This window comes from Nilaparvata lugens, chromosome 2 (assembly GCF_014356525.2).
Source record: "Nilaparvata lugens isolate BPH chromosome 2, ASM1435652v1, whole genome shotgun sequence".
Classification (NCBI taxonomy): Eukaryota; Metazoa; Arthropoda; class Insecta; order Hemiptera; family Delphacidae; genus Nilaparvata; species Nilaparvata lugens.
This window is the reverse complement of record NC_052505.1, coordinates 6717242-6730808: the sequence shown is the minus strand read 5'-3', so window position 1 is coordinate 6730808 and position 13567 is coordinate 6717242. Positions and strand designations below refer to the sequence as shown.

At 33.9% G+C, this 13567-nt stretch overlaps 1 protein-coding gene across 2 annotated transcripts in view; it reads left to right on the top strand.

The window, feature by feature from the left end:
• Positions 1 to 2999: 2999 nt before the first annotated feature.
• LOC111057785 overlaps positions 3000 to 13567 on the top strand; it is a 69208-nt gene continuing 58640 nt past the window's right edge. Inside the window, exon 1 of one of the 2 annotated variants that reach the window (XM_022345254.2) lies at positions 3000 to 3135. In XM_022345254.2, the coding sequence (XP_022200946.2) occupies positions 3118 to 3135 (18 nt within the window). In that variant the 5' untranslated portion in view covers positions 3000 to 3117. Of the gene's footprint in view, positions 3136 to 10415; positions 10537 to 13567 lie in introns of those variants that run through there. The other variant, XM_022345261.2, reaches the window with a different exon arrangement.

Here is a 13567-nt window from a genome sequence, read left to right as displayed (position 1 = left end):
ATAACATTTATTGTGACTGCTTTCTCATGTCTTGAACTTTACTATCATGTATATTGAAGTGGAATCATTTTAATGTGAATTTGCATAAATCTGAATAGAGTTCATTCACTTTGATTATTGACTACCAATATATGATTTCTTTCTTTGATCTTAGCTTGAAACCAAAAGCTTAGGGATGAAAATTTGGATGTAAACTAACATTCAACTTAATTTTATTTCTATCCAAATTGACAACTTTAGTATTTACTTGTAATCTATCAATATCAATAGTTTTGTCTTTTATGATGTAATGACATCATGAAAGGAAATAGGAGCAGCTGATGGAATATTATGTTTTATTTCGATTTATTTTTAGCTGCTTTTGAAAAATGGAAATATCAGGCCTAGTAGCACAAAAGCCTGTTCAATTTCAATCAGGATTAAATTTCATGAGAATTGATCAGAGCAGGGTTTTTTTTTAATAGAAGGCTTCTCTCATTGGTTCTCGTGGTATTTAGTCCAGAATAGGAATTAACAGTGCAACTGTCTCTCTCAATGCCATGGCTGAGTACAAACATAGAGCAACAGAGGAACCAATACAACAGAAGCTGAAGAAATTAGTCACATTTCTATCACCTTACAATGAACATTACATTCAACTACCATATGTTTGGAGAGATCGATTATAAATCTCTTTTGCTATCATCCTGACACTTTCTGAACCTATTACCGGTATACCAGATGTTCCAAGAATACTGCAGTGTTTTAAAATAAGGTCGCCAAATTTGGTAACTCAACTACAGCTATTATAATCTTTTTCATTTGCTCACACTCTCTTACGTTTTCAACAGACTATGGAAACCTTTTTTCTGATCAGCTGCTACTTAAGGGACCAATAATCCTTTCTCAAGGTACTTCAGCGAATTTTCCCAGAGTTGAGACCTGTTCCAAAATAATGTTTTTTGTCGCAAACCCACTATATTCCTGATTTAATCAAATCCGTCCGACATACATACATATCCACAAATACACATATTCAAACAGAGATTTCTTACTGAGTATAATTGACTTCAATGATTATGATTTCATTCAATGAGAGCTTTTTCCACATAATAATAATAATAATAATAATAATAATAATAATAATAATAATAATAATAAAAAGCTGGTAATAAGCATAATAATAATAAAATCTGGCATCAAAAGCAAAAATGTCAAACATGATTGAAATTGAAACAGTAGTGATCATCAACATTATTATCTTCATCTGATCTAAAGTAACCAAATATTAATAAGATTCACATCCATGTGTCAACATTGTTTGAATGGGGAGCATTGATGCTATTAATGAGAAATACTGACAGTCAACGAACTGTTATGCATATTCTCCAATATTTTTAATGGAAGCTACCTTCTATTTTCTTTGGTAAAACAATCAATGTTTGAGAATAATATTGATGCTTGGGAAAAGCGCCTTACTTCTATGGAACATATCAATTTCTACATTATGAAAAGGAACAACAGCTATTTGGCCGTATTAATAAATAACCCCTTTTTTTCGCCCAAGTTAAATTTTAGCCGAATTTCCTCAAACAGATTCCACAACGGACACTTCTGAAGTTTTAAAAAAACCCTCCATCTATAATAATGAATTATTAAAATTTAATCGAAATTGTTTAAGCAGTTATCGCAATCGGATATACAAACAAAATTAGTCTTGATAGAATAGGATCAATTGATAGAAGCAACTCCCGTCATAAAAGTTTGTTTTATGAAAAATAAAAACTATCTATACTCCCAGGAATAGCTCCGATTGAAGCAGCAGTGCCCAATCAATTTGTTCTCGAAGAATGCATTTTGATTAGTTCTTCAACTTGGTGCCAACCTAATGGAGTCATCTCAACTTAATGCCAACCTGTCAAAATTATTAATTTAGTTGCCAGTTAACAACTGTTTCGGAGAGGTACTCTCTCTAGATTATAGATCTATAATAACATATATGATATGGACATTTCTATTATAATTAAGAGATTGGGAGAAGAAGAAAAGACGACATGCTAAAAGACGAACTTTAAACCCTTAAAAACCACCCTTAGAGTTGAAATATCGCCAAAAGATTTCTTAGTGAGCACCTAGGACGTTTAAGGAAACTATATTCCAAGTTTTGTTGCAATCCATCCAGTAGTTTTCCAGAAATCGTGATCAGTGAGTCAGAGAGATTAGAATTTTATAAGTATAGAAGATAAACCGAACACAATTCTCTAAAATGATCGTGTTTATATTTCACAGCTGGCTATATGTCATCTTATGAATTTCGGAGATGCGATATTTTGATTTTTCACATACCTCACTCGCTCACTCATTTTTTTACTATCCACAGACGACGAAAGTCTCAGCTGTTTCAGCCAAGGATGAATTATCCTTTTAATGTCGTTCAGCGAGTTTTCTCAAGGATGAGACCAAGTGCACTCGAATCTTTATATCATAAACCTACTATGTTCCAAAATTCGTGAAAATCGTTAGAGCCGTTTTTTCGAGATCCGTTGAACATAAATAACCAGATATAAATATAAATAACCAGACTTAAAAATACAGAAATTGCTCGCTTAATATAATAGCATAACTCTTCTTATTTATTTTGACACCGTCTCAGTAATCAGGTGACTCGAAAAAGTCACGGCAGAGGACCAATGAGGTGTGTTTTGTACACTTTATCTCCTGTTTTTACTCATCCTTGTGTTACACGTGTTGTGCATTCCATTCAAATGTTGTAGATTTGATGTTACCTGTGCACTAGAGCTACATCTGAGTAGATTAAGATTAGAGACTGTAGCGGGTGACCTTGAAAGGACGGTGTGGCGAGCACTGATTACAGGGCTGAGTCGAAGAATCCCCCTTCCTCCCCCCCTCATCCAGGTGATCACGTCGTCTTCTTCATTCAGAATCCTGCCGGGTGTTATCATGCAACATGCAGGAATGCAGGCAGGCATTCAAGTACGTGAGTCAGTTCTGAGGAGAGACCTCAAGTGGTACAGGCGAGCACAGGTCACCTAATATTGTCACACATTATTGTTCAGTGCATCAGTTCCGATCTTTAGTGCTGACAGATTGGAGAACACCAGGTCCCTCTCTACGTCTATGGCGTGTCACTGCCAGGTAAACGGATATTTCAACTTAATATTTTTCATCCACAAAAATACAATAATAAGTGAGTTGCCTCACTATATATAGAGTCTCCCAGAACAGATTTCCATAGCTAAAATTTTGACAGAATCTCTGGCCAGTCTACTATGAGGTCTTTGAAACATTCTTGATAAAACAAATGATCTTTATATTAGTTACTTGTCGGTAACCCGTGCTCTGCAAGAAAACTTGACAAACTGAAAACTTGATCTACTGAAATCGTGAAGAATTGATAATAGGCCTATGATTATCCTAGATAAATTAGAAATCTATATTCAAAATCAGTTATTTCCATTCGAATAGGATCCCCAATCAGACCTCTCAATCAAAGTTAGTAAAATATAAAAAACTTTAAGCATGACAAATTGAAAACTTGACAAACTGAAAATTTCCGACGTAATAAAATCTCAAAGAATTGAAAATAGACCTATAACCATCCTCGGTGAATTTCAAATCTAGATACAAAATTTAAAGTTAAGACGTGATGATGCGTTTCAAATGTATCAAATGTATGCGTTTCAAATGTATGTAAAGAGAAGAAATTCGTGAATTTCTTATCCCGTACTAGTTTATCCCGCATTCTTTCCTTCATCGTATTATAGATGACCATTAATATAAAACTATTATTACCATACATCAAAACTACTTTCTGTTTAGTTCGAGTGCATTGAATGATTGGTTTATGAAGTAGTATGACATTTCTAATGGAAATGAAAATATTATTATTATTAAACAAAAATCCAAATTAAATGCTGTAATTCACCCCGAAGACTTCTGCTACTGCAAATATTAACAACAGGGTAAACAGTTGGATGAAAATTTGGTGAGCGCTACTATTCAAAAATTATTTGTCAGCCCAGGAACCTAACCCAGTACTTCATAATTGCTGGTCAGGAATGCACCAATCCTTACACCAAACTGACAATCTTTGGCTAGCAACGCTCATTTTATACGAAGCCATAGCGGCAAGCCAGTCTACAGATGGAAATTACTGAGGTATTCCAATTATTCAAATGCTAATGAACTAATAATTATTATTGAACGACAATCCGAATTAAATACTGTAATGATTCTGTATAATGAAATTAATTCATTAGAATTTGAATAATTGCAATATCTCAGTAATTTCCATCTGGAAATGCAAATATTTTCTAGAGACGCTAAGCTTTGTTTTGGCGCAAACAGTTTAGAAATAGACTTTTCCTCCACCTACTGTCAAAAGTACTTACTTTACTCCCTGAAACATGATACTAAAGTGTCACTTTTTCGCTCTCGGTACTAAAAAACAGAAAAACTCCCTAGGGAGTAAAAGTGACTCCATTTAAATAACATGGGAAGCATCTCTATTTTAAAAACGTACATTTGGAATAGGTCAGAAGGTCTAAGCTCAGATGAGGAAGCATATAGAGTAGTCATTAAACCAACTAAATTCAATACCTCAACCAGACATTTGATCGATATATAAAATTTATGTTTGAATGCTGAAATTATGATTACCAACTTCATATCACTATACTAAAAAAAATGTACATATTTTTTCTATTATTCCATGTTATTCAAAATATCAGCCAACGAATATTACTTATTAACTAATCAAATTTGAAACGGGAACTTCATCATAACTGTAGTTATGGATGTCATTGTTGTTACAACTTTAGCCGACAGATAGTGCTGTCGGAGGAGAACTGTGATTACAAGCCAGCTGTTTCTGTTTACTTTTTAGATTATGTTGTAACACATTGTTTGGTCACATACGTTTTTAAAAATTATTTTATTAGCAGCTTTTATAAAAATGTAGGTGGAGGAAAAATGTTGTGTATATCACGAGTGAAAAATGTGTTTTCTCCCTCAGGAAAATTGTTGCACTCGGCTTCGCCTCGGGCTTCAAACTTTTCCCTCAGGGAGAAAAAACAGCACTTTTCACTCTAGATATACAAATAACTATTAATCACTCGGTGTCATTATTTTTACAAGAGATGTTCAATACATATAATAAGCGGATAGCTCTTAGTCGTGTAATGGCTTCGGGTTGAGCACAGCCAATTTGCAGTTGCTGCAGGGTGCTGGGTGTAGGGCATTCTGTGAGCTGGATAGTCGATGACCCCTGCCTGCCCCAGTGAAAGGTCTCCAACAAAATGACTGCATTGCTATCTTTCAATTGCTTATCCGTTATCGAACCATTCTAGCATCCGACTCGGAATCACCGTTACAAATCACTTTGTTAGCAATGAATCGGTTCAATCTGGAGCAAGCCTCTTAGGTTCATGAGGGCATTTGCAATCTTAGTTTGCTAAACTCAGTTCTCAACTTATCTATTCATCATATTTTTAATTTGCAGAGGAGATTGTCCAAATGAGACTCATAATACCTCGTGAAGTCTTCCATAAGAGACTATTATATATTATGTGATGATTTCATTGGTAATACAATACCAATTCAATTGCATAGGTAGTTGACTCCAAAATCGTTGGAGTGCACTTGCTGCACTTTCCAGTTGAAATATCTCCAGACAAAATTGCACTAATTGGCCGAGTCCAAGATTCAAGTCAACGGTTTTGCATTTCTCTTTATGTTTAAATGTTTATATGTCGCGCATTTACGGCGAAATTTTCATGAAATTTGATAGGTATGTTCCTTTTTAAATTGTGCGTCGACGTATATACAAGGTTTTTGGAAATTTTGAATTTGAAATACTGTAATATAAAAGAAAAAAGGAGCCTCCTTCATACGCTAATATTAGAGTAAAAATCAGACTATTATTATTCATCATAAATCAGCTGTCGATTTATAAATTGGATTATAAATTATTGCATGCCATGATGCATGCAATGCAATATCTCAATGTAACTTGGTGAAAAATCAGCTGCTGTGTGGACTATTAATTGCATGCCTCATTGAATGCAATTTTTATGCACTATTAAATGAGCTATTGATTGCATGCCATAACGCATGCAATTCATAACTAAAATAACACAATATTGTCTCTCGCCCTTTCTCTGCTTTGAACTCGGGCTGTCCTGTTGCCAGTATGTCTTGAAGGAGATTAGCATTTGATGTTAGCATTTTTGATACACTAACCCCAACAGCCATTAGCCGTTTTCACACCGATATCTCGCCGACACGACATACAGACAGGATTTACTCTGATGGACAGTATTTATAGCTGCGCGAGGTTCTGTTCACAGAACTACTAGTATTGATTGAATATCAATGCATATCGTTTCGACTTTCTTAGGCACGTATGCAGATACTTGGTTTAAACGGAGAAATTATGTCAGCTGTTCGTTTAAACCCCGTATGAATTACATTATGATAAATGCAACCATATGTACAAGTAAACGTGGTTTAGCGTTAAACGTAATGTTAGTATATTACCCTTAGAGGGATTTGAGGAGAACAATTTATATATTCATTTTTTTAAATATAACAATCATACAAAAATTTCCTTTGTATGTTGTGAGAATTTTCAATATCGGGGACCGAGCTTCGCTCTGGAGTACAAAAGCATAAATATTTATTACGAAAGGAGAAATTATAATAACATTCATACAGAAATGTTCTATCTAATCACAGTAAATTGAGATTATTTCCCAGAGGAATGCAAAAATTTCCCTCACAATGGCCCAGTTGCACAAAAGCCGGTTAAATTTTAATCCTGATTAACCTCACGTGAACCAAATCAGAGAAGACCATTTAAAAAAGATGGATCTACTGGAATTAATCAGGATTGAAAATAACCCAGCACTAAAGTACCTGATTGAATGATTACAAAAGTTCAACAGCTGTGTCATAATTTTGACACAGTCCCACACATATGAACTCGCTCTCTCACTTCCATCATCAACAGACGACACAATAATATTATTATCAGCTGTTTTTCCAAGGATGAATAATAATTACCCTTTTAATGTTCTTCAGCTAGTTTTCCTAGGGATGATCCTAGCGCAATCGAATCTTTTATATTATAAACCTAGGTACTATGTTCTGATTTTCGTGAGAATCGTTAGAGCCGTTTTCGAGATCCGGTGAAATACAAACATATAAACATCTAAACATATAAACAGAAGTTGTTTGTTTAATAGTATAGGATGTTGTGTAGTGAGTAGTGTGATTATGCGTGAATATTCTGCAGGTTGAAAAATCTATCCTATCTGTCTATTGTGGATGAGTATTCTGATAAATGTGATGAATGTGGTTGAAAAACGGACGAATAAAAAATAACTGAATTTAACTGAATAGAACAATTATTAAGGATTACAAAGTTTTTATACAATTCAACTGTTTTGAGTATATCAGTACTATTTTCAAATGTACTAAACTCATCATGATTCCACAGTGAAGCAAGAAGTCTCATAAAGAGATTTCTTCTTTTCAAAATGTTCATGCTGCTTTAATTTGAATTGGGGGATTCCCAGAATCACTAGACGTGGAAATTCCGTTGAATCTCGGTTGGCCACTGTCCACTTGTAGTTGACCCTGGCCAAATAGAAATCGTTTTGGAGCGTTGACAAATAATGAAACGACACAACTAATAAATCTTATCTAGCCTCAAGCTGTTTTGATGCTTCTACTATCTACGAAAACAGTAGTTTTGAATACAAACTATGTTGCCCATGAATGTTATTTGTAGGTAATACCCTTGCTTGAAAATAATTAGTAATAGATTATGTATAATAACTGTAGATAAACTATAGATGACAAACAATATAATTCAACTAAAAGCCAAGAAGGCTACCGTAGGCTACCTGGAAGTCTACAATCTAAAATATTCGAAATTAAATTAAAAAAGGAGACTTTTTGTGTAGTTGAGAAGTTGATATTGTGGTAATTATTCATATTGAATGAAAAAGACTGAGAAATTGTCAGAAAACCACTGATTTATTGATAATTAGAAAGACCGGTTTCGGTTATTACACCATTGTCAATCTTTGATAAACTCTGTTTCAATGAATAGAAAAATATGTTTAAAAACTCTGTTTATCAGAGATTGACAATGGTGTAATAACCGAAACCGGTCTTTCTAATTATCAATAAATCAGTGGTTTTTTGACAATCTCTCAGTCTTTCTCATCCAATAAAAAAGAAGAGATCGAATCTGATAATGTGCATGGAGGAAACAACGCATACACTGCAAACAGATAGGAAATGCTACTTCTTAATAATTACTGTACTAATTAATAATATTGTACTAAATTGATAATTATTGTACAGAGTTGAAAGGAACTCTGAAGAGACTGTGATCCAACTTAGAACAAAACGTGCATGAATGATTATCCTTTCAGCTCTTTAAAATTCAAAGATGTAGAACCCTGCATAAACAAACCCTTTTTTGAGAAATACGAGAATTCTTTACTAGTGAAGGGGAACCGACTTAGTTGAGCCGACTTTGAATCTATTAAAATGGAGTTTTGAAAGACCTGGTTCTTCCAAGGCTCTAGTCAAAAGCACTGAATGCTCTGCGGCCAGGAATAACATGCGGGTTTTCTTTATTTCAGAAAAAAGGAGCACTCTTGAATAGGTCCTCAGATTCGATTGTTCAACGCGATTGGATCCAAGGAGTTTGTATTGTGATGAATTTGATTGTTTTTTTCTCTTTCGCCGTGCCCAGGCTATTCGATGACAGAAAATAAAACCAACCAAAACAATCTGATCTGATTTAAAAAAGATTCCTTTTTATTATTTCCCCCTCAATTGCCCTTCGTATGTTTGTTTTGCAGCTAGTTTCAAAACCGTCCAGTTTTTCTATTTTTTGGAGAAGACATTCATAACCAAGAATGTTGATATACATCATAATAAATGAAATTAGTTTACACAGCTTTTCATAACTGTTTTCGACAAAATCATTCAACTCAGTTAAATCCCTGCCCATAAACTATCCTCTCTTCTTCATTTTCGCCACTACCAATGGTTCTTTTTTAAAAGAAAATCATGAAATATAATATAACCATCTTTTTGAATAAGTACATGACATCGAAATTCTGAAGTCCCCATCTCGGTTCGGCAATGTGCAGGACGAAACATTAGTGTATTTCAAGTAAAAATACTTGGTAAAAATAAAATAAAAATATTTGGTAAATTAAAAATACTAGTCTCTGTAGTTATAAGAGTTTACAATATTATAATCGTTTAAAACTGAAAATTCGAGTAATATAGGCCTATTTCACTCCAATATTGATAAGTTACTTTACTGAACAAATAATGATTATTATCATCTCTCTGTCATTCAAATGAGTTGTCTCTAGAATTCTCAGCATCCATCGTCTATCGTACATCCGATGAAGTCTCCTCATGCGAGCATTTTCCAGTTAGTGGAAAATCCTCCGAGATTAACTGAGCTTCGCTCAATTTATTGATAAACAAAACACAATAATTCTTTAAAATGATTGGGGAAGGACTAATATGCAAAGCCCAAAACTGTTTCTTCTCCAAATTTTGATTTATACACTATAAAATTAGTCCAAAAAGTAGGTTGTGTTCCATACACTTGAATTCAGGTCCAGTTTCCAATCCAAACAGAAAAGTACCAATTTAGATTGTTTACAAACCAAATTGGATAAAAAGATAGCACTCACTAATCACTTAAAACTGTAAAATAAACCTGCTGTTTCAAATTTCGTGATAATCGTTAGAGCCGTTTTGGAGATCCGTTGTACATAATTAACCAGATATAAAAATATATAGAAATATACAAATATACAGAAATTGCTCGCTTAAAAGAATGGAGAAAAAGAGAGGGAAGAGGAAGGAGACAAAAGAGAGACAGAAGAGGAAGGAGAGGCAGAGGAAATGGAAAATACATTAATATAATAGGATAGATTAATATTTCTCGTGAGGTAAGCTGATTGATTACACAGCTGGAAATAACTCTGTGTCTCTCCCACACTGGATCTTCTGTTATCGACAGACGATGAAATTATCATATGTTTTCCCAAAAATAAATAATTATTATCATTTTCATGTCCTTCAGCGAGTTTCCCCAGGGATGAGACCTAGTGCAATCGAATTTTATATCATAAACCTGCTATTTTCCAAATTTCGTGGTAATCGTTAGATCCGTTTTGGAGATCCGTTGAACATAAATAACCAGATATAAAAATATATAGAAATATACAAATATACAGAAATTGCTCGCTTATTATAATAGGATTTGAGAAAAACTCCGGAAAACGTTTTTACTGCGGAAAGCAGTACGCATGCGCGACTGCTCTGATTCGTGCTTCTTCTAGTAAGAAGGTGAGCTTGATTCGGCGCGCCACGGAGCGCGGAGGTCAGTCAGTCTCCGACAGTCATTTGTTGAGTGAAGTGTCGAGTGTGTTTTCCCTCTAGGTGCCGGCGATACCCGATAGTTCAAATCTCACGTGTTCCAATTCAAAGGTAGGCCTATTCTACAATATTTTTAATTTTGCAAAAAATGACAATAATTCTAGATATAATTAAAACTGAAAATATGTTTCTCGTTACAAAACGTCATAACTAAATTGGTGGTGATTCAACAACCTGGCTCGAGAAAGTATGCATTGACTCATCATGAATCACTCTTTAATTTGCGCTCTTTTGACTTTGGCTTGAGAGTACCAAGTTATATTTCAGATTGGAGACTATGTATTGTTAATAAACCTTTATATAGGTTGAACCTTCATCTATTATGTGTATTTAAATATTTCATGATAAATTATGATTACAGAATGAGGTATCGAAACTTGGTATTGGAATACAAAACATTGGCTCATATAAGTTTTCAATCACTTTCAAGTGGCAATTATATGTTGGAGATAATGGACATGAATTTCCAATGTCCACGTTTTTTTGCAACTTCCCTAACCAATTTTTCCCCTATTTAATAAAGTAATAAGGAATACAATACTAGCATTTTAAAATGTTTTCATATAACTACTATAGTACTGATGAGATACTGTTAATGTATCTGCAATGTAAATGTAAAGGCTGTGTCACTAAATTTCTCTAAATTTGTGTGGAAGGGGGTGCGTTATTAGGCTTGTGTGGAGGGGGGTGGTCACCCCCTGATTCCTGGAAGATCATTCAATATCTGCAGTAAGAATTTTGTTGTATAGATCAACCTGTTCAGAGTTGGACTACCCTGCATTCTATTCAAGTCTATTCAAGTTTACTGGACTACTATAGAAGGATCTTCGGATCCAAGAAATATCTTATTCATAACATAGCCATTGAATACGTCTTTGTTCTTCAAGTTACTGTCTTGATGGGTTATATATTGTGTACAGTACAACTAACTGGAATCCAATAGTCCACAGCCCAATTTACCGTTTTCCTTTTGCCTGATTAATGCGTGGTAGGTTCTAAAGCCTATAGTTCCAAGGAACTACATCCTTATGAAATAAACAAAGAGGGCCAATCAGTCACGTTCTTATCGGTGGTTACACTTGGGATTTCTCGACAAAAAGGCAACTTTTTCTTAGCTTTCAAGCTTGTGATAATTACAAAAATAATTAGATACTCTGACATACCACAGAGGAAGAGAAGGTGGAAACGTTGTGTTATCCTACTCGTACTACATCTGGAGGATTACATAAATTTAGGAAAAAGAAGTGGTTGATCTGCAATCAACTCGAAGGCATAGGAATAAACAAATTATAAGATAAATGCCATTTTGAAACGACAAATTATTTCTCCTTTGCTGGGTTGATGCCCTTACAAGTTCCTATGCGAGGGTTATGAGAAGAATTATTATGAGAGATAAGTGCATTTTCCGATTGAATTGGGCTTATAATGATTGGGGAATGATTTTGAAGCTAAATAGTAATAATTTATCTATTGCTACCGCGTCACCTAGGATCTCAACGCGTCACCTCAATTATTAATTACCCATTCAACGGGGATATGAAATGATAATCATTCCTTTGATCCTTGTAATGAGAAATTATTTAATATCATCGACTCCTAATCTTCGATTATTAAAACGTGCCTAGCTGTCATACAAGTAAATAGCCTATTAGATCTATTAATTATATATAAGATTATTAAAATAAAAGTATTATAATAAGATCAAATTCTCATAAACCTATCATTGTAAGTGAGGATTCTGCTCTAGAATTCACAAGATTTCAAAAGGAATTGTATAATGAATTTTGGTTATCATCATCTTTCAACACTACCTATTACCTTTAGCCTTTGGATCTCGATAGCGTACCATTAATAAATCCATGTTTCCAACGATACGTTGAACGTAGATAGATAGATAAACCATCATATTGCCTTTTTCTGTGGGGCGACTTTTAATATAAATAAAATAATTATCTGAGTACCCTTATAAATTATTTTGTCACTACATGTTTCGGCTATTTGTGAAAAATGAAAATGGCATTAGTAGCCGAAACATGTAGTGACAAAATAATTTATAAGGGTACTCAGGTTAATATTTTTATTTATAGATAGATATTATGTATAGTTGTATTATTGTACAGCATATTTTGTTGTATTGTACTATAGTAAGCTATGATTATCTTTCTCTGCTCCAAACATTCTATAAGCTCTCAACTCAGCAATCCCAAACCCATACATACAATAGTCTTGTGATTTGAGATGTTAAGCCCTATGTGAAACAGCAAAATTGTAGATGACTTGTTAACTTTGTATATAATGGGGCTGATATCATGATAATAGTCTCAACTTGTGAAATCTACTATAATATTATAGTTTCAAACGCTCGCTTCCTTTTGTGGATTGTGAAACATCGCGGAAATAATAATAGATCACGTACAATAACAGCTTATCCAAAAAATCAAATGAGAAACCTTGAGCTCTTACTTACAGTAGTCTAATAATGATGTCTTCTAGTGGACCTCTAGAGAATATTTCGATCGTATTATCTAAATTTGGTTTTCTTCATGGCACTACTTAATTTTAATGTCGTAATGCATGTTACACGTCATTTCTTCCCTGTATAGATTATAATGATTGATAATAGTCACTCTCAGAAATGAATTATCCAGCTATGTGTAGTCTTTTCCTACCAAATACTGTCTTCATTCAGATTAGCATGATTCCTTTCAAAATCTTTTCAAACTTGACGAGTCATGATGTTAATCATCACCATATTGTTCAGCTTATTTTTAGATGCTCAACAAATGCGTTTTGAGTTTATTACTTTGACGCCTACAGAAAGTGATTCTTTTGAAATTTTGTTGGGAAGTTATTGCTGTCGAATTCCTTTATTGGTCTTGAACGATGGTTTCAAGAGCGAAAAACCTTGTTGATCGCTAATCTTTTTTCATACAGTATCTTTCAACAGAAAAGACTTCATCCACACTACACGATCAGCACTACAATTATTATTTTATTCCTTACCTTCGTTTTTAAGACCAAATAATACGACAATATTCATGAGCAATGAACTATGAAGCTGAAAAATCAACGTAGAAGATTC